Source organism: Periplaneta americana, chromosome 17 (genome assembly GCF_040183065.1).
Source record: "Periplaneta americana isolate PAMFEO1 chromosome 17, P.americana_PAMFEO1_priV1, whole genome shotgun sequence".
NCBI classification, from domain to species: Eukaryota; Metazoa; Arthropoda; class Insecta; order Blattodea; family Blattidae; genus Periplaneta; species Periplaneta americana.
In genome coordinates, this window is record NC_091133.1 from 57,381,251 (window position 1) to 57,404,363 (window position 23,113).

The window sequence follows — 23,113 nt, forward strand, 5'->3', positions numbered from 1 at the left end:
CGAACAATCAAAATTTTAATGACCTGCAAATACTTTAACTATCGGAATTTAAAAGGTTAAAGTGTAGTGGTCTTAAAAAGAATTATACCTCAGGATAGCTCAGTCAATGTATAAATATTATAGGCCTACTCATTAAAATTAATAGCTAGAATTTATATATTTCAACTATTGTTACATACCTGTTTGATACAAATCTTGCAGAATATTATTTTTCCATCATAAGTGAATTCTGAATATTCTGTTAGCCATTGCCGGATCAATGTAGATTTTGCACTTATATTTTTCGGCATTATCGCGTTAAACTTCACAGGAAAACGTCCTACCGCTTAAAACTTCTCAACACAAATAAGGTGAGGGAAAGAGCAACTGTTAACGAGCATTCAAATGAACCGTTGTTATTGAGATTCAATTGGACAAAAATACAAAGTTCCACTTATTGTTGCATTTCCTGGTAGTGTTAACACTAGGAGGGCCATTCTTTTAAATATTTTGTAACGGTTTACCCAACTAATTCGCAGTTTTACGACTTTTCATAAATATTTCAAAAACACTCTTTCTCCAAAAATTGTGATTTTATGACACTCTGAAGGGCAGTACAGCTAATCGGTTTCAGACCGAAAACAGTCATTTTTATAGTATAGTATATCTCTGAATCGGTAGCAGCACATGTTGTGATTGTTGCCTGCTTCAAAACTAAGGTTGGTTCTATGTCGGCATTTATGCCTCCAAACATGTTAAATTCGGTGAAATCTATTGCGAGTGTCGTGAGATTCAAAACATTTTGTTTCCTTTATCAATGGTTTCATGGCCGGTGTGAAGCAAACTTTCCACTTTTTAAATGCCTTAAATTTCGCAGTGAATGCATGTATAAATTATAAAAAGTAAGAGTAAAATGCGAAACTTTACAGTGAGTTAGGCATTTTTAGGCGAATATTAACAAATTAGGCTCTAATAACCGTTTTAGGGCATTTTAGGGCACTATAAAACTATTTGAATACCTTTCAATTTCCATGAAACACAAATATTAATAATTATTTTTACTTTTCTCCTAAAGAAACAAAATAGGCATTTGCCCTAGAATCCGATGTCTGTTTATTACATAGGGCAAGCAGTAAGCAATATGATTACACGAGATGGAGTCTTGAATTGTATTCAGTAGGAGCGTAATAGTGTAAGAAATTTGGTGTGGGTCGTTTTCGACCCTATGGGCACATAAGGAATCTTTCGTACATTGTGATAAATTTTCTAATAATATTATTACTGACAATTAGGAGCAGATTTTCTTTACTTTCATATTTTCTATGAAAACTTACGAAACATTTACGATTTATAAATACGTGAAATATTTTTTTAGGAAAATTACTATCCCGCTAACACAGCTAAGACGTTTGTTTTCCCTAATGTTATGGATAATTACGACAAATCTCACAAAAAGAATCTTACCACTTTCGAAATACTGGAAGAACTTGAGACCGTATCTTCTCAAGAAAATGTTTCAAATATTGGTGTGGTTCTACAACCTCCTGAAGATGACGCTAATGAAACTGGTGGCGATTCGGGTGACGAGGATTGTAACAATCTCTCTGCCGTCGCCAACTTGAGGATCCAGCTGAACTTTTTATCAATAAGGAGTCAGCAGATTGCAATGAAATTGTTCATAACAAAGATTGCGAAAATGAAAACGTGGTATAAATACGACTATCTCCCAGGGCCTCCTCTGTAGGGACCGATGGAGGAACTGATGTGACTTTAGAAAAACAGTCATTAGCTACAATTAATCGTTCCAGTACTGTAGAATTAGAGCCCATTGTTTCTCGTGTTGTGGGCCAGAAACGTAAAAGATGTGTTTACTGCAAAAGTAAAACTAAATGGTTATGAAATTATAATTTTTAGTAAGTGAGTACATACCGGGCAGTTCATGAAAGACTGTTTTTATCCTTCCACTTTCTCTTAATTTCTTCTTATTCACTTCAGAAGTTGGACAAATGTCAGAAGTTCTGCCGATTTCTATCTTATAAGATGTATGTATGTATGTATGTATGTATGTATGTATGTATGTATGTATGTATGTATGTATGTATTACCCAATGTCTACTCACTTCACTTTATGTGATTCGGGTTCTGCATATTTCGGATAGATGGCAGGACTGTGACCCATTTTCTCGTTGTAAACCACTTCGGCGGGCCACACTGCACATGATGTCTATCTGTGAAGAGTTTGTCGTGTACTAGGGTCAGTGTATGTGTATGTGTAAGTGTATAGTCTGGAATGAGTGATGATGATGATGATGATGATGATGATGATGATGATGATGAAGATGAGGAAGGGAGAAGGAAAACCCGATGCCGGCCTACACCTGTCGAATAGCACCAAGTGGGCCGCCAGGCTTAACATCCACATCCGACGGACGAATCACTGTCAACAGTGACATATGCCTTGTTTTCATATGCACTGCGGAGAGATTTGGGATTCACCTCAGCATATTGGTGCACAATCTAGTGATTAGAAGTTGCGCACCGCCATCTCTCCTAGACCCGAGGTAGAAATTTTACACGAAAATTTCTAACTCCGCTGGAAATCGAACCCGGGACGGCTAGTCTGGAGACAGACACGCTACCACAGAGCTAACACGGCGGACATCTTATAAGATGAAGTTTACCATAAAATTCAGGATACTGAAGTTCAGGATAAGTGATGAGTTCCAGTAGTTCACCACTGGTTTTCACAGCGTTGTTGGGAATTACTTGAAATTAATAAATAGTAAAAGTCTGACAAGAGAAACAGAGTAGTATTCCGAGAAATACTGTGCCAACATTGTCTTTCTTCTTTCATAAATCCAATTTATGATTCACAAGCGTTTAAGCTCAAGTTTCTAGTATGCAAACCCAGCTGTACAATTTATCGCTGATCTTTTTTCCAATAATTTATTGGTGTTTACTTTTTAAGGGGAGTCAAGTAGCACATTCTCGCTTTCCATTCAGATAATCTGCTCAATATGAAATATTTGACCGGGGAGAGTAAATGGGTGGCAAAACAATTATTATTATTATTATTATTATTATTATTATTATTATTATTATTATTATTATTATTATTATTAGTATTATTATTATTATTATTATTATTATTAGTATTATTATTATTATTATTATTATTATTATTATTATTATTATTCAAGGGCAGAATGAACATTTAACACATTAAGAATAAAGGTAAGACAAAATTTATTCTTCGATGAAAATAACAGATGAAGATGGTGGCAACAAGAATTGAAATTTTACTCCGGCAAGGAACGACCTTATAACTTTTTGTATCATAAATCTAATATACACGACACTGCATTTTACTAATGTTCTAAAGTAGGCCTACTCATGCTTAGATATTTTATGTCTTATACATCCATCGTTCTCAACCTGGATTTGAAATCGAGTATCTGAGGTCCAATATCTCATTGTGCTCTTACAGTAAATTTATGTGATAATAATTCTTCTGACCAGTTTTAACTGACATTATTCTTTACTACAACATACCTTTCGTTCATCGCTGTGGAGTAATAGTTAATATGTTAGCCCGTGAAACGAGTGGGCCCGAGTTCAAATCCTCGGGACATGTTGACGTTTCTTCCAGCTTTCCCTCAACCCATTAAGAACAAATGCTGGGTAAATTTCGGCGCTGGATTCTGGAGTCATTTCTCTGGCATTATCACCTTCATTTCACTCAAACATAACCATTGCAGTTCATAATCCCTCGTAAAATATACCGAGATAAAACATACCTTTCTCCTAATGGCTAGAGCGTTGGTTTTAGATGCTGTAGACCTGACTTCTAATCACGGAGAATCGAAGTCGAATTTATGGCGGAAAAGATCCGAGTGGATGGGAATGGCAGATGGATTTAAATGAAAATTTTAAAATTAAAAAAATATATATTCTTAGATACATTGTTCTTTGCTGACGACCAAGTTTTAATATCCAGTTCTGAAAACGGGGCACAGAGGGCTCTATTCCAGTTAAATAATATAAGTAAACGTTTTAGCTTAAATATTTCAATTAACAAAACAAGAATTTTAGCATTTAGAGGAACAGATACATTATAAAATTGCCTTGTAAGGAAACATTATTGAACAGATAAATTGTTTCAATTATCTTGGGTGCAACATTTCTTATATGAAGAATTAAGATATTCAAAACAATATTACTAAATTCACCTATGTATGCGGTGTCATTAATATATCCCTAAAAAGTATTAGAAAAGAAACGAAAATTAAATTTTATAAGGTAATGGCAGTGCCAATGTTGCTTAATGGGTCTGAATTTTGGATCCTGACTAAAAAAGAAGAAAGGAGAATAGAAGCAGCGGAGATGAAATTTCTGAAATCTGTTGCAGGTTATACCTTATTTGACAGGAAAAGAAGTGAAGATATAAGGGGGGAACTAAGAATTTTTAAATTAATATTTTAAAACAATATAGAAACGATTGTAAACAACAAATACAAAGAATGCAAGCAGACCGCATACCAAAACTGATGATGAACTATAACCCAATAGGTAGAAGAAATGTTGGTAGGCCGAAAACAAGATGGGTTCACCAGTGTTAATAAAATGAGACCGGAACGAGCCTTATAAGGCTTAATCCATGATGCTGCTGCTGCTGCTGCTGCTGCTGCTGATGATGATGATGATGATGATGATGATGATGATGATCCGATAGGAGTAGATTTGTTAAGATACTGCATTTCCTTATCCATCATCTATTATTTCTTCTTAACTGATAGTCATTCTTATCACTTATGAGTAGGCTAACCCATGTAAAAAAACAGTATCCCATCGTTATCCAGAAAATCCATAAAGTTGACTTCAACACCGTAGTATTCGGATATGTTATTTACATGATCTCACACTTCCGCAAGAATTTTCTTAAATTTTCGATGTTACTCAGATCTCCGAGAGGTTGAAGTATGAATCGGAGGTTGAAGAAGATTTTGGGAAACAAAAGTTGAACTCTACTTTGGAATTACACAGTAACATTTCGTTTTGATGAGAAAATATACAGGGTGTTTCCGGGCTAGTGTTACAAACTTTCAGGGATGATGGGGAAGGGGACATGTATCAATTAGAGATAAGGAACCCTGGTCCGGAAATGACTGAGTCGAAAGTTATAAGCAAAAATAGTTGAGTGGAAATGGAATTGTAATTTCGCACCACGTGCCCTCCTTCCCTTAACCTTTGGAACAGTCGTGGAAAGATGGTATGGGTCGGATGTCTCCTACGTGGATACTTGGCCGGATACAATCTGTGAGCTTGTCTACTGTTCCCATTGGCTCATCCATATTCGAAAATCATGTCTGCATATTCCGCTCTCGTGTACTTACTCCTCCATTCACTAGGATTGATCGACTGGACACTGCGACATGTACACATACACTGCTGTCTACACATTACGCCATCTGCATTGCTTTAGTGTAGTTTCCTGTCCCCACCCCTCAGACAGCGCACTAAATGAAATACTGTAAGTAGGCAACGTAAACAACGTCAGATGAATACAGTATGTGTAAGATGTACAGATAAATACACATAAATAAGGTGTACAGAGGAATAAAATGATTTCATTTCCACACAACTATTTTTGCTTGTAACTTTCGACTCAGTCATTTCCGGACCAGGGTTCCTTATCTCAAATTCATACATATGCCCTTCCCCATCATCCCTGAAAATTTGCAACACTAGCCCGGAAACACGCTGTATTTTATTTATTTTATTGGGTTATTTTACGACGCTTTATCAACATCTAGGTTATTTAGCGTCTGAATGAAATGAAGGTGATAATGCCGGTGAAATGAGTCCGGGGTCCAGCACCGAAAGTTATCCAGCATTTGCTCGTATTGGGTTGAGGAAAAACCCCGGAAAAAAACCTCAACCAGGTAACTTGCCCCGACCGGGATTCGACCCCGGGCCACCTGGTTTCGCGGCCAGACACGCTGACCGTTACTCCACAGGTGTGGTCAATACGCTGTATAATGTACATTCACAATAATGGGTTCGGAAGATGGAACGTTTTACCAGAGAGCTTAGTCGAGGTATCCTTTGTCACAGGCATCTCTGAGATTGTCCCACATTCGCTGTCTACATTGCTCGCTTATTTCTCCTCGTTCTTTGTTAACAGCTTCAGTCATAGTCGAATCGCCCTCCGCCTGAAGATCGTCGGAACTACCCTGCATGGCATGAGGAATGTTCACGATCCCAATTCCCATGCCGAAGAATCCGTACCTGTAAAGGCATAGTTTCTATTTCATAACATCCAGTATAATATGTATTAGTTTCCTTGTTTTTATACCACGCAGATGACTTTGTTCAATTTTGTTAAATTTTGTCTCTCCATTATTTGACAGATTCTTTAAGTCCTTTCCAACAGCCACTTCTTCCATAAAATGTATCATTCATTTAACCATATGGATTGTAACAACGTCTTTTACGGTAAAATATGGATGAAAACACATTCCTTAATCGTAATACAGTATTCAATGTTATTGTGAAGTGCAATATACTGTACTTGTTTCATGGTTTCAGATAATAAAATAATGATATTGTCATTATCTGAAACAACCACAACACATCTCCCTCATCATGACTGCCTACTTGGTCTAGGGTCAGCATGCTGGCTACCAGATCTGGAAGCCTCGGGTTTCCGGACTCGGCTCTCGAAAAATTTTCCTTGAACAAGAAAAGCTCCATAGGTGTCTAGAGTCTGGAAATTTGTATGATTGAAAGTGTTCCTGATTATAAAGCCTAATTAACCAAACTTAAAATAAACATGCAAATCAAGCTTTCAGGTATAACTCCCTGTACAGTTGATTTGAATAATTTCGAGGGTTCGATACCCGGCCCCGGAACAATTTTTCCCTCGAAATTATTTAAATCAACTTTACAGGGAGTTATACCTGAAAGCTTGATTTGCATAATACACGTCACTGTTCGTTAACAGAAAACCACAATTTAAGTCACACAGAGTTAGTGTGCACTCATTGTTGGTTGCTTGACGGTTGTCAGCCCACTTTGAGGTCTGTGGATATAGAGGGAAAAATTGGATCAGTGTCTGGTAGAGTTGCCGGGTAGCTCAGTTGGGAGAGCGTTGGTACGTTTAACCAAAGGCCTCGGGTTCGATACCCGGCCCCGGAACAATTTTTCCCTCGAAATCATTTAAAATAAACATACATATACACAGAGTGTTAAAAAAGTATCCAGTATTTTAGGAGGTGTTAGTATGCATCAAAACAAGAAAAAAATGTCTAATGAACATCGGTTCTACAACACATACTTTCTGAGATCTGAAGACTTGTTCATAGGAGGTGCTCAATGTGACGTCCATTCATGGCAATGCATTCCCCTGCCCTTCGGCGTAAGGGATCACGCATTCTTTGAAACTGACCTGTTTGTCTTGATAACCAAAAGTCTAGGGGATTTAGGTTTGAGGAACTAGCAGGCCTAGGTGGGGGCCTCCTCGATCAATCCAGCGGTCCTGAAATGTCAGCGTCAGGTGTTCATGCTCATTGCTGGTGTGCCATCATACATGAATCATATCTGTAGTCTTCGCTAACATGGCACATACTCCAGCAAGGCAGGCAATACGTTAATAAAAAAGTCCTGATAACAGTTAATCTCTGTGGTAGCACGTATGGCCCTTAATCTATCGCCAAGAACGCCTGCCCATACGTTGATTGAGAATCAGTGCTGATGCCTTTTTTTTTCAACTGCATGGGAATTTTCATCAGCCCCGACATGGTTGTTACGAAAATTCACAACACCAACTCTGCTGAACCCCGCTCATATCCGCAACAAAACTCTTGTTTTCAGTATTCCTTACGACGTATCATTATTCCATGCCAGGGGTGTCAACTACAGTATGATTATCTGGTAATCTGCTGTATTATATGGGAGAAAAATACATTGCCATGAATGGACGTCACATTGAGCACCTCCTATGGACAAGTGTTCAGATCTCAGAAAGTACCTGTTGTAGTATCCATGTTTATTATACATTTTTTCCTTGTTTTGATGCATACTATCACCTCCCAAAATATTGGATATTTTTTAATACCTTGTATATATAACTCAGGACTATCGTTGGGCAGTAACCTGAACACAAGTTTCAACATCACAATGTTGGCAAAGTAACGACATCTGTGAGCTCAACCAGTAAGCACTAAGAGATGCTAAAGTGTTTACAAAACAAGTCATCATCAAGGAACGTAATTTAGGCCGCCAAGCCCGTCGTAACTTCAATGAAAGTGGACGTCATTTGACTTTAAGGTAGGCTTATGTAACACTGACATTTTTTTCGTCCAATGGTGAGTACTTCGCCAAAGCGTTCTTATCTAAGAATACACACCGAAGTTCGCAGTCATGAACGTTGCCTCAGTACACCATGCGGGATGGGAACAGCATACACCGTATGAGGATTATTTTTTATTTTATTTTATTGGGTTATTTTACGACGCTGTATCAACACCTAGGTTATTTAGGGTCTGAATGATATGAAGGTGATAATGCCGGTGAAATGAGTCCGGGGTCCAGCACCGAAAGTTACCCAGCATTTGCTCGTATTGGGTTGAGGGAAAACCCTGGAAAAAACCTCAACCAGGTAACTTGCCCCGACCGGGATTCGAACCCGGGCCACCTGGTTTCGCAGCCAGACGCGCTGACCGTTACTCCACAGGTGTGGACATGAGGATTATGATTAGTGGAGAAATGGTGGTATGGAAAACGGAAGCGACCCATAAAAAGCCTACCACAAAATACCGTTTTTTTTGTACCTCACAAATTCCACATGGACCCACCCGGATTACCAGCGTGGAAAGCCGACGATATAGATGTTTGGCTAAATGTGAGCCTGTAACACTGATGTAGAGTACACAGTTATGTTTCATAATGATGTGATACATAATCTCAAGGCGGTAAGTACAAATATAATATTTTATCAACCTTGGACTTCAATAAATTAAAAGGTTTTATGTGAGTTTAACTTATACAATAGCAATGTCGTTAAACCTTCTGAAATTGAGTGGATTTAACTATAATTTCCTTAGAAATTTAACTTGGTAATAAGCAGGGAAAGGATTTATATGTAAATACATATTTACTTATAAAGCTAATATAATTTATATTTTGCATTATCTTTATGTTTCACAATGTGTAGGGTTGAAAAATCCTACTTTTATTTTCCATATTTTTCCATATTTTAGAGTTTAGTACATATTTTCGTTAATTTCCATATATTTTCCATATTTCATATAAAACAGTCCATATTATATTAGGTTTAACAATAAAACAAAACAAAATTCCATTAACTTTTAAAAATACATTTCAACAATAGAGATTTAAACACATGTTCAGTAATCCCTTTAACATCAGAGTTATTTGAAAATTAGCAGTCCTATCAACAATGGGAAAGTAAGTTACAAAACTGTATTAATTTAATTTAAAATTTTTAACAGACTTCAGTTGTGCAGCTCAACAGTTAAATGCCAGTCAGAGTACACATAGGTTCAGTTTTGTAAATCATACTATAAAGACGGTAAATATGCCAAAAGTACGTCATTCAGTCAATTTAAAATCAAAACTAACAAGTTACATTTCAGAATTTAAAGAAGATGGTTTATCAACTGACAATAAAATATTATTTTGTAATTTGTGTCAGTGTGCAGTATCATCTACACAAATGTTCCTGGTGCAACAACACATTACAACTAGTAAACATCAGGCCAACAAACAACTAAATTCCAAGCAGAGACAATTGTTTTTAACACAACCAACAACATCGAATGTAAGATCTGAGTTTAACATCGACCTGTGCCGTTCTCTCATCTCTGCTGATATTCCTCTCTACAAACTAAAGAATAAGGTCTTCAGGGAATTCCTTGAAAAATATACTCAACATACAATCCCGGATGAGTCAACACTTAGGAAGACGTATGCTCCATCCATCTACGATGAGACAATACAGAAGATAAGAGATGAAATTAAAGATAGTTCAATTTGGGTTTCCATTGATGAGACTCCCGACAAAGAAGGTAGACTTGTTGGTAATGTAGTTATCGGTTTGTTAAGTGAACAATATTCTGAACGAATTCTTTTACATTGTGATGTTCTAGAAAAGTGCAATAACAAAACTATAGTTAAACTGTTCAACGAAGCTATGGGTATCCTGTGGCCAAAGGGTATTATGTACGATAATGTGTTATTCTTTATTAGCGATGCTGCCCCTTATATGGTCAAAGCTGGACAAGCATTATCTGTTGTATATCCTAAATTGACTCATTTTACTTGTGTGCCGCATGCATTTCATCGTGTGGCAGAAGTGGTCAGAGACAATTTCCCTAAAGTAGATTTGTTGATTTCATCAGTGAAAAAAGTATTTCTCAAAGCTCCCAGTAGAGTTAACGTGTTGAAAGAAATGTACCCTGAAATTCCATTGCCACCAAAGCCAATTTTAACTAGATGGGGTACATGGCTAGAAGCAGTTGAATATTATGCCGAACATATAGACTCTATTAACAATGTTCTCCTTGCATTGGACTCTGAAGATGCAGTCTCAATTGATACTGCGAAAACAGTTACCTGTGACATAAGTGTGAAGAATGACTTAGCTCACATTCAGCATACATTTTCATGCATCATAAAAACGCTCAAAAGTCTCCAAAATAGGCACCTTTCACTATCTGAAAGTTTTGAAATTATAAATAGTACTGTGGAACAACTGAATCGTGGTAGAGGTAAAGTTGCAGATGCAGTAAGAGCTAAGGTGGACACTGTACTTTCAAAAAACCCTGGATATGAAGAACTACAAAAGGTTGTTGCTGTGATGAGTGGTGAATCAACAGTGAAGATTAACTTGGACTTATCCCCAGCAGACATTGTGAAATTGAATTATGTACCAGTTACTTCTTGTGACGTCGAACGCTCTTTTAGTCAGTATAAATCTATCCTCAGAGACAATAGAAGAAGATTCACTTTTCAGCACTTGAAAGAAATGTTTGTAACCTATTGTTATGGTAACAGACAATAAAAATTGTGTTTTGTTGAAACAACATTGGAAGATAAGGTACGTCCATTATATTTTTTGTTTAGTTTGATTAAAATGTACCAATATTTAACGTACATAGTCATTTTTTTATAATTTTAAGTCCATATTTAATTCCATATTTTGGTAAAAATCCATATTTAATTCCATATTTTGGTAAAAATAACTACATATATATTTACATATTTCATATATTTTTAGTCCATATAAATCCGTTCCCTGGTAATAAGCAATTAAGAATGAAATGCAAGTACTAGGGGGAAAAATAATATGGACATTCATAATGATCAGCTCTACATTGTCCTTAGAAAGATTATACCTTTCTTAAATTTCAATCTGTTCATATTAAATTTGTAGGACACTTCACATCGCGTTTTTTTAGGTTATGATTCGGTGTATTGTATCAATATTTATGGAATCATTGACTATATTGTATCAAAATCACATGTTCGATGGGTGGGAAATCTCCATATAGTACTTGTCTAAGTATAGTCTTAAAGCAGTCATACCGCGACAAGGAAGGAGAAGGAAGTAGAACTATAAAACAAAACACACCTAGCCCACGGCCACGATACTCGACATCTGAGATGGCTTCCTCCTACATATAGGCCCTACTGCTCAATGTCAGGTGGAAGTCCTGAACGTTACAAGTAAATTAATAAATTACTGCTTACAAGATTAGAAATGTGAAAACGAGACTCGTGGCGAAAATTGATCTTCTAGCTTTGAAAACGAGATCATACATTGAAATCCACACAAAACACTAATACTTATAAGGTTAGAGAGTGTGACTAGGTACTTAATACTTCAGTAATAAATACTACGAAAAACACGTAAGTTGTATTTTAAAGACAGAGAGCTCAAACATCTAAAACCACATATATCACAAATATTCAACAACACGAAAGGTTTTAATATTTCAGACTATTTCAAAACCACATAAATCTCAAATATGCAAAACTACACAAGGTCTAAATGTCTAAAAAAAATCACACAAGACTATTATTTTAAATATTCATTGACGAAGTATTTTAAATCACAGAAGACACGAATATTAAATCTGCCTATAAAATAATAATAAAATATTTTAACTAAACAGTGTCCAAATGCTTGCACCCATACAAAACTGAAAACAGTGTTAAGTCTAAATATTAAAACAACATAATGCCTCTAGTTTTAAAATCAGTCACTCAATTGAGTGCGCTCCTTGTATAATGGCAGTGGACTTAATATAGGTCAATATATATGTCGAACTTGGAGTCAGGCTACAAAGGGAAAAATTTTAGATGAGAGGGATTCGATCCGGTGCTGTGGATTGAACTTCGGCGTAGCTCAGTGGTTACAGCGCTTGGTACGTAGAACCAAGGACTTGAGTTACATCCCCGGCACCGCGCCGGAGCCAATTTTTCTCCTTTAATAACCATTGTTACCATAACAGATATATTCTGTAGGACCAAAAAATTAATCTTTACGTACAATATTAAAATGTTTGGAAACACGCAAGAACTCGAACCTTTAAATTAATAAAAATTCAAAACATTTGAACATTTATAGTCTCTTAACTCAAAATATTCAAATACACTCAAGCTCAAACAACTTACGGTCGTAACAGGTCAATTATTTAAATCCACACAACTCTCTAACACTCAGAATTGTATAATTTGCAACTATTTGAAGTAGCATAATGCTTATGTGTATAAGGACATAAGAGGCGAAAATATTTCAAATAACGGATGACTTAAGGGAAGACTCCACTGAAAATCATGAAAATTTTTCCAAATTTTTTTTAGCTATTTCACTTATTCAGAATTTATATTTTCATACCCCAAACGGATTCAGCTCAATTCTGATTACAAATACTCGTATGTTTACACTTTTTAAATTAAGACTGGAAGGGGGCGTGGAATTTAATGAGCTGTCAAAATTGTTTTTCATCGAAGAATTCTTTTTTAAAATTTATGATTACAAATCTAGTAACTTTTTGTTGGCTCCCTGAAGTTACTAGATGAATGTAGCGGAGGAGAATATTAATTTACATAAATATTCATTTTATTTTCAAATCTATTTTTCTGTGTTCATTTTTGTTGATTCAACACCAACTTTCTTATGCCAAATATTAATAAATCTGGATGAAATTTTTACTGCAAGTATTTATGAGGTAGCTGCATGTTTCTATGCATTTATTTTGTGAGAAATGCTGCTAGTTTCTTTTATTAATATTTTTCTTAAGAAAAATATTAATAAAATAAACTAGCAGCATTAAGAAAAATATTAATAAAATGAACTAGCAGCATTTCTCACAAAATATTAATAAAATAAACTAGCAGCATTAAGAAAAATATTAATAAAATGAACTAGCAGCATTTCTCACAAAATAATTGCATAGAAAAATGCAGCTACCTCATAAATACTTGCAGTAAAAATTTAATCCAGATTGATTAAAATTTGGCATAAGAAAGTTGGTGTTGAATCAACAAAAATGAACACAGAAAAATAGATTTGAAAATAAAATGAATATTTATGTAAATTAATATTCTCCTCTGCTACATTCATCTAGTAATTTCAGGGAGCCAACAAAAAGTTACTAGATTTGTAATCATAAATTTTAAAAAAGAATTCTTCGATGAAAAACAATTTTGACAGCTCTTTAAATTCCACGCCCCCTTCCAGTCTTAATTTAAAAAAAAAAGTGTAAACATACGAGTATTTGTAATCAGAATTGAGCTGAATCCATTTGGGGTATGAAAATATAAATTCTGAATAAGTGAAATGGCTAAAAAAATTTGGAAAAATGTTCATGATTTTCAGTGGAGTCTTCCCTTAAACATACTTACTTTCTCAACTGTTCCTCGATGACATAGAAGGGAAATACTTGCTCTGGATCCACTCCAAGGCGCTGTAGGAACTGGCTCAGACTCTGGTAGTATAGTTCCAGCAATGCGTCACCGTGCTCCGCCCTCATTGGTCCGTCCATGCTCATGAATAGCACACTAGAGAGGTCCAGGGCGGGTGAGCCGTAGCGACACTGCTGTAGGTCTATGAACCGTGCTTGTCCGTTGGCTTTCAAGAGCAGATTGTTGCTCCACAAGTCTCCGTGCGTCACCACATTCCAGGGTTCATTTCCCGGGTCGCTCCGACAAACGTGCTGCAAGCGGCGCACGACGTTTTTGGCGAGATCCTTCAGCTTCACAACATACTTGCTATCGAGATCTTTCTCTTGCATTGATATCGTGTATATTTCCTCAGCCGCTTGTGAGAAGATCGGACCTGAGGCTTTTTCTATATGTCCATCTGTCCAAATAGTTTCGTTGACGGCTGATTTTATGTCCCTGAAGCGCTGTGGCTGCAGAGTCTTTATGGCCAGAGACAGAGCGTGGAACTGCCCCAGTACATGCATAAGAAGATGAAGATCCTGCAGCGTCAGAGGCTTCTTACAAGAAGGCACTGAGAAACCTTGAGTGCTCAGATCCTCCAACACCATTATGTCGTCCTTTCCGTCACACTCCACCAAGTAACACCTATAAAATATAACGAAAAGATTATAAAAAGGGACATAATGCTACTTCAAATACCTCCTGAACAATTACATTATTCTACTTAATTACGATCATACTTGGCGTCCCATCAATTTTGCATTATTATTACAGATGCTAGATTTTCACGGTCACGATAAATGCGAAATGTGCCCAAATGCTCTCAGAATAAGTAATTTAAGTAATTAATTATTAAGTGTATTAGTGTAGTAATTCACGATAAAATACGTAATTGAGTATAAAATACAAAATGTGTGTGTTTCTATGAAATAAGAGAGAAATTGAAGACATTATTACAAAAACAACGCTTGTCAAAATTGATATTTTTCAGGAGAACAATAAAAAATAAAAGAATAACACGTGTCAGCTATTTCCGTTAACTGGTGTTTTATCCTTGTCTCTATTGCACTTGACCTGGGCAGTTTTGGAGTCTATAAACATTTAAAATAGTAACAAATGTGTCCTTAACTCAATTTCATTAAAAATAACTAGGAATGTTTTTGTAATAATGTCTTCAATTAAATGAACAGTAGTCTGTATAGCTCAATTTATTGATGAATTGTATATATGTTGTAAATTGAATAGTAATCTATATAGCTCAACTGATGAATTGTTTATGAATATAAATTGAATTAGTCTACTTGATATGAATTGTACTATTTTGTATAGCTTAACGAAAGTATGCTTGTAAATTGAATAAATCTATTTACTATGTATTGTATGCAGTAAAAGCTGTGTAAGTTGACCGTGTCTGGTTCCGACCACACCTGGTCAACATACATAGATGGTCAACTTACAGAAATTACTGTTATGTTATATGTGATGGTTATCTACGTAATTAACACTTCAGAAATGTATACGTAATTATGTACTGTACACGGAAACTAGCGGCACTGGACAAAATTGTACAGTAGGCACAGTTGTACAAATAAATAATGTACAGTATGTACAGTAAAGTAAGTTCAGTACAGTATTCTATTGTACAGTATTATTATTCAGACTATGTACTGTACCTACAGTACTGTATACGTTTACATAAGTGTTAAAACAAGACCAAAATTGATTGTTCTTTTAAACTACACCTGTTAACTGAAAGAAGTCTGTAATATGCACTTGTTTACTGGTTACAATTTGTACTGTAGTGTACCCTTGAAATGCTCAAAGAATAACTGAAATATTAAGAAAACCTGAAGAACTCACGTAAAAGAAAAAAACCGTTAACCTTCCACCAGCCCAGGCTTCCTGGAGACCATTAGGGAATGAGAATGACCTTCAGAAGACGTGCCAATAGCCACCGCTATTCATAAAAATAGATTTGCTACATTAAGAGTAATTTTTGTACAGCACCACACAAAATTTTGTGCGTTATACAGCATGACACAAAACTTCATGGTCATGTTACATAGGGGGTAAAAAAAGCTCCAAGCACATGAAATTGAGGTCAAGATTCAAGTTAGACAGGTGGTCAACTTACGTAGTCTATTTCTTGCACTGTATAAATAGGAACCTTCCGGTTCCTTAAAAAGGTGGTCATTTAAGGAAGGTGGTCATGTTACAGGGGTGGTCAACTTCCCAGGTTTTACTGTATTTATTTATTTATTTATTTATTTATTTATTTATTTATTTATTTATTTATTTATTTATTTATTTATTTATTTATTTATTTATTTATTTATTTTGCTAATAATTGTAACATAAAATATAATATAAACAGAAAAACTTTAGCTCGCCCCTGAAAGAGTAGAACTCATGCTCAGGGACGGATTCCTGAATTGAAATTAAGAAGTATATAATACACTTTGCCTTATGTCTACTACGCAATAAGAATATATACATTTAAATTTACAATTTTTCAATTTTTATAAAATCCGTACATAACTTTTTTTAATTTAATACACCTATTAGAATTGGCAAGGTTAGGATATTTAAATATAAATTTGTTATATATTCTTGGGCCTAAATTAGTACTATGATTAAATACTGTAGCAGTGTTTCATTTTGGTTCAAACAATCTTAAAGAATTCATACCTTTTGTTTCATAACTATGAGAATACAATTTAAAATTATTTCGATTCTTATGTATAGGCCTATATATATATGTTTTTATGTATATATATATATATATATATATATATATAATATATATGTTTATATAGTTTGGATGATGAATTGTACATGCTTTAAATTGAATAGTAATCTGTATAGCTCAACTGATGAACTGTTTGTGCTTTTAAATTGAATTAATTTGCTTGCTATGTGTTATATTTTATACCTTATCTGATAAATAATCGTTTGGGTTTATAAATTTAATAATCTGACTGGCTATGTACTATATATTTTTATTAGAGCCATCGATGTAGCTCAGTCGGCAGACTCGCTGGCCTGCTGATCCGGAGCTGCGCTCGAGCTTGGTTTGCAACTCCCGTTTGGTCTGACTGGTTTGTTTCTTCCGAGGTTTTCTCCAGCCGTGGGACTGATGCCGGGTGGTCTATGACGAGTCCTCAGCCTCATTTCACTTCACCCCCGTTGGTCTGATTACCTGGTTGAGGTTTTCCCTAACCATAAGGCAAATGCCAGGTAATCTTTTGGCGAATCCTTGGCCTCACCTCACCTCAACTCACTACATGTCGAAAAAATTGTAAAAAACAATGTAAAAATAAAAAAAAAATTGAAATTGGAATTTCAAAAAATTGTAGCCTAATTGTATTCTTGTAAAATTCTGACTTGTTCCACATCTTAAAGCTTCATTGCTAATGTAAGATCTATGCAATATAATAAATTAAATTTAAAAAAAATTGTGAGACACTTTTCTGTTTGTAAAAAAAAATCTATCTAAAGAACCCGCCACGAACAGTTTCTTACATTTTTTTCAAATAGTTTGCCATCTCTCCATGTCAGATTTTACAGTATGAATAGTACAGGAATGTGACCTAATATCCGCTTTGTTCTTATCTGTACCGTTATCTCCAGTGTTCAATTAAGCTTTTTTCACAAAGTGATCAAATATTCGCAATACCACTAGGGAAAATCTTTCTATTGACAGGCGAATAATAATAAGAAACGTAAAATCCGCATGTATTTCTTGCTGACCATTATCTGTAAGTAAATTTATCATTTGTGGTTGTACGCTTTTTGTGATAATAAGCCTGTTTATGGAAAAATTACGCACAATGGTATAGCAAAGTCTTCCTCACTCTGTAGTAATAACCATATCAGCAGTATTAGTTGGAGTAGAATTAGTAGTCGTCATAATGCTAGGAAAAGCACCAAGTGAAGCAACAAAAGTATTAAAAGAAATAGAAGTAGTAGTACTGACTAGGAGCAGCAACTTTAGTAAGTAGTAGTAGTAGTAGTTAGTAGTAGTAATAGTAGTAGTTAGCAGTAATAATAGTAGTACTAGTAGTAATAGTTAACAGTAATAGTAGTAGTAGTCGTAGTAGTTGGTAGTAGTAGTTAGCAGTAATAGTAGTAAGCAGTAATAATAGTAATAGTAGTAGTTAGTAGTAGTATTAGTTAATAGTTAATAGTAGTAGTTAACAGTAGTAGTATTAGTAGTAGTTAGCAGTAATAATAGTAGTAGTTAACAGTAGTAGTAGTTAGTAGTAGTAGTATTATTTAATAGTTAGTAGTAGTAGTTCACAGTAGAAGTAGTAGTTCACAGTAGAAGTAGTAGTAAGTAGTAGTAGTAGTTGTTGTTAGCAGTAATAGTAGTTAGCAGTAATAATAGTAATAGTAGTAGTTAGTATTAGTTAATAGTTAATAGTAGTAGTTAACAGTAGTAGTAGTAGTAGTAATAATAGTAGTAGTTAACAGTAGTAGTAGTTAGTAGTAGTAGTATTATTTAATAGTTAGTAGTAGTAGTTCACAGCAGAAGTAGTAGTAAGTAGTAGTAGTTGTTGTTGTTGTTGTTAGCAGTAATAGTAGTTAGCAGTAATAACAGTAATAGTAGTAGTTAGTAGTAGTATTAGTTAATAGTTAATAGTAGTAGTTCACAGTGGAAGTAGTAGTATTAGTAGTAGTAGTAGTAATAGTAGTAGTAGTTAGCAGTAATAATAGTAGTAGTAGTTAGTAGTAGTATTAGTTAATAGTTAATAGTAGTAGTTAACAGTAGTATTAGTAGTAGTAGTAGTAGTAGTAGTAGTTAGCAGTAATAATAGTAGTAGTAGTTAGTAGTAGTATTAGTTAATAGTTAGTAGTAGTTCACAGTAGAAGTAGTAGTAAGTAGTAGTGGTAGTAGTTGTTGTTAGCAGTAATAGTAGTAGTTAGCAGTAATAGTAGTAGTTAGCAGTAATAATAGTAGTTATAAGTAAGAACCCGCAGGTTCATTGCCGCCCTCACATAAGCCCGTCATCGGTCCCTATCTTGTGCATAATTAACCTTATTCCTTTGCTGTGGTCATGCAAGAGAATCAGTCCCATTCCGAGGCATATTGTATGGATTCGTAACAAGTGTTTTTACGGTGATGGGTTGTTAACCCTTCGCCCAACCCCCAAGCTGGAGGACCACGGTCCACGACTGCTCATACAGTATATTCACAGTTACCCTCCATATCTGGAGGCCGTCTCCTCTATCCGCAACCTGAGGACGCGCCATGCATTGGTGATAGGGACCCACAATACATGGAGAGTAATAGTACTATTTTATTTCTGGTGGCGTAGAAGAGATGATCTAGTGACCTTAACCACACCAGATTAAATAAATGAAAATAAAAAAGCCTATATAGGCCCTAATTAAATTTTAAAAACAATTAAACGCAAGGCTCATGATGCAATTCTCGGTGCCTGATCTACAGCTGTTTTAAATTGAGTTAACCCTGGTAGGCACTGACGCTATGTAAAGAATCATCTTCATGAACGAGGTTGTCTATAATTGAGTTCCCGAGATTTCCGAAAAGTCTAACAACCAGTTTAATTGAAAATGAAAGAAAAAATGAAAACCCGGGCAATGTCGGGTGTTTCCAGCTAGTTAATTATAAAATAAAATCAGAAAATTGATGCATTGTTGAATATGTATTTCGGAAAATTTGAACAGAGAGAACGGAAGTGGTGAGAGAAAAAAACATTATGGATGAGAAACTATAGCAGCAACTGTACCTGGGTGTAAACTGGACAGGCTCGGTGATACCCCGTTCTCTCTGAAACTCTATAAAGGCGTCCAATATCTTGGTGTAAGCAACCATTTCGTTCCTGAAGAACATGTGGGATTCAAAGAATTCTCGACGTTGGAGGTCTTGAGGGAAGCGCTTCACGAACAAGGATATATCCGCATCACTTCCTGATAAAAGTAAAATTAAAAGTTAAATATAAAACAATTTAAATGTGATAGCGAAAATAGAATTCATAACGTTTTGATTGCCAAATACGCATATTAAGATTAATATACTGACTTTCATTTTTATTATTATTATTATTGTTAGATACTGAGCGGAGTGGTCGAGGAGATATCGTCTCGGACTCTCATTCGGGAGGCCTGGGTTCTAATACCAATGGCGGCCAATCTGAGAGTGGATTTTTTTCGGGGTTTTCCTCACTCGCAAAGGTGAATACAGGATTGGAATTCACTATCTGCCCCGAACGTTCTGTCCGTTGTCTTTAGGAGATGATCCTTACGTTGAACAGATCCCTCTTCAGAGAAGCCACTCCAGTGTCCATGTTTCGTGTGTAATCCTAAAGAATTATCCCTCCCCTACGGACAAAGGCTTGTAAGACCTAGAAAGGAGGAGGTTTAACGGATAAAAAATTAAAGATTAGTAGATAAAGTTCACTAAATAGGTACTTTTGTAAATTTTGGTTAATATTGTATGCAATGGAGGGGGAAAGGAACTGATTACCCTAACTCATTATCTCCTGATCTAGTTGCCTCATAAGTGGTGACTTCTTAGTATCATTTGTGAGGTGCAGACCCAGTGGCGTAGCGTCAATGTAAGCTAAAAAGCTCAGCTTCCCCAGTTAATAATAATTTGATAATAAACCTGCAGTTTATGGACAAAATTATTTATTAATTTTAATAGAATGTATATTTACGCGTTAAATATTGTGATGCGGCAGGTCAGGATGATTTGTGATGCAGCAGTAAACAAGAAGCCTGCACACACCAGCTTCCAAGCAGACTGGTTTCTTACAATTATTCTTCTGTGTAACCCACCCCGCAGATTTTCCATCCCTTTCTAACTAAACAACACTGGTCGCAAGGCTCGCAAGAAGCTAGCTTTTACATTGAAAATAAATATTTATCCCTTTCGTGAGTTGTGTTCAGTTGAAGTGTTAGTGTGCACTGTGGCTGATATAATAAATAATGAGTGAAATAACAGTTCCTGACACCAATTTACTTGAATTTTTAGGACAATTCTATTATCAAGACTGACTTACGAACAAAAGTGTGATCTAAAAAACAAATGACCGACTCCCTTGCTGTCAATGAAGGACACACTCAAAATACAGACGCATACTTACGTAATGATACTAATACTGTATCTATTGGCCGTTAATATTGTGATTTATCTAAGTATGACATTGAATGAGCGAATGTTATACGTATACGTGTCTATTTGTTAGAGATATGTGTAAACCGTGAAATCATATTTTACTATGTACCATTTGAGGTCATGCCTTATTTGTGTTACGAGATTCCAACCAATCTTTGACTGCTGACTTGACATTGACTACTATTTATTTCAAGATTATATTTTTGTAATACGTTTTCTCATATTGCATGAAAGACAACTTGAGTTAGCTTCCCCTGCTCAAAATTTCATGCTACGCCACTGTTCAGACCTGTCTTCGGACAGTTGACTAAACAACATAAGTATGATAGATGCTATATTCTCTTCGGTTACAATTAAATACACTGACACTATAATATATGTTTTCTAAATAATTTCTTAATATTATTTGTATAAAATTAAGCCATCTTTCACAGATTTATTTCCTAAACTGAAATATGTCGTGCATTGCAATAATTCACATATTTTTCGTTATTTTTGTCAAATGTATGGTTACAAAAGTAAATTAATTTATCAGAAGATTACAATTATCGTCTAAGGCAACTAAAGATGATCGTTCACCTCTATTGAAGCATGCGAATGTGAGGACAACAGCCTGCTGATCGACCTTGACTCTTCATGGCTGTTCGCACCACGAATTGGATTGGCCAAGTGACATCTTACTTCTAAAAAATTTGGTTGGACCGTAATCATGAAAATCAAGTCATATCCAGCCAATGCTCATTTACGCTAATGATGTAAGAAGAGTTATATTAAAATATTTCAAATTCAGTTATTATTTTGTACGTAGTATGGATATCAATGTATTAAATATTTTCAACACAGTTTCTGTTGATAGGACCAGTTAAGTCCGACTCTCTAAGATGGCTTTCTCTTTGATAAATAAGTGGGACGAAGTCTTGCTACCACCAGAATTATTGTTACTTAACTAGTTTTTCTGGTTTTCTGCATTTTATTAATTTTAAAGCACAGAAAACATTTATCCGTGAATTTAACTTACTCCTTACATTGTTTATTAGCAATTATTACCTTTATCAGTGATTGCTTGCCGGACATATGGAAATGATGACCATGCCTAATATGACACGAGTGGTCATGAAGACTAGTATTAATTACAGCGTTATTTTAATGTTTACGAAAGTTTTTATATCGAATAAAAGCTTGCATATGCACTACTCGACCAAGGCCACTGGTGTCCTGCAGCGCGGAGCGCCACTTGTACTTCTCATGCGTTCGTATAGCGTCATCGCGATAGTTCACATTACGCCCGGGTCTCCACTCGCCTCAGTCGAGTTATAAACTCTGGCAAGTCATTCGATAAAGCTCACTCACAACAACAGCTATGCGCGTCAAACCGCACAAGTTTCCTTCAACATTTTGTTAATATTCTAGAGTCTAGTTCTTGTTGGTGCGTGCATCGCTCATAACACTGCGAAATTATTGAAAGTTAGGTCGTCACACTATTTCACTAGTGAGGTAACTACGTTGTATAAATTTGAATTGTTTTCACTTCCTTGCCAGTTCAGAGTACTCTGTTCGTTTTTCAATTTCCGAGATTTTGTAATGCACTTCACAAACTTGTATTGTATAACATTTTTTGCACGATCATATTGTTTAAATTGCAAATGCAATATATTTTGCATTGAAAATTTAGAGCAATATTGTACCAAAGCCTTCTCAAAACTGCACTGTAATGGTACCTAAGTAACAATAAGTGCACTGTAATGAGTCTATTTCAATACAGTTTTGTGTTATGAAGAATGGTTTCCCTAGCAACAAGTTTCTGTATGGGAATTCTAACTTTCAAGGCCTTACAACAATAGCTGTAAATAAAGCAAAAAACACAATCGTGCAAAAAAGTTTTCATCCACTACAACTATAACCAACAGTGTATAGTCTGATCTTCCTTTTGCATTGTTTAGTCCTAGTATTGAAGTTAGGCGTACTCGGAAAACTAGAGCATTCTTATTCGAAATGATGAGTTTATCCATATTGAAAAAA

The 23,113-nt window shown here is 35.4% G+C and overlaps 1 protein-coding gene across 2 annotated transcripts in view; it reads right to left on the reverse strand.

Moving 5' to 3' along the window:
• The window catches only part of LOC138693231 (uncharacterized), a 43,511-nt gene that overhangs the window by 10,114 nt on the left and 10,284 nt on the right, over window positions 1–23,113 (reverse strand). The window contains exons 3-5 of one of the 2 annotated variants that reach the window (XM_069817029.1): window positions 19,704–19,884; window positions 13,912–14,595; window positions 6,061–6,267 (exon numbers count right to left, since the gene is read on the reverse strand). In XM_069817029.1, the coding sequence (XP_069673130.1) occupies window positions 6,069–6,267; window positions 13,912–14,595; window positions 19,704–19,884 (1,064 nt within the window). In that variant the 3' untranslated portion in view covers window positions 6,061–6,068. Of the gene's footprint in view, window positions 1–3,208; window positions 6,268–13,911; window positions 14,596–19,703; window positions 19,885–23,113 lie in introns of those variants that run through there. The other variant, XM_069817028.1, reaches the window with a different exon arrangement.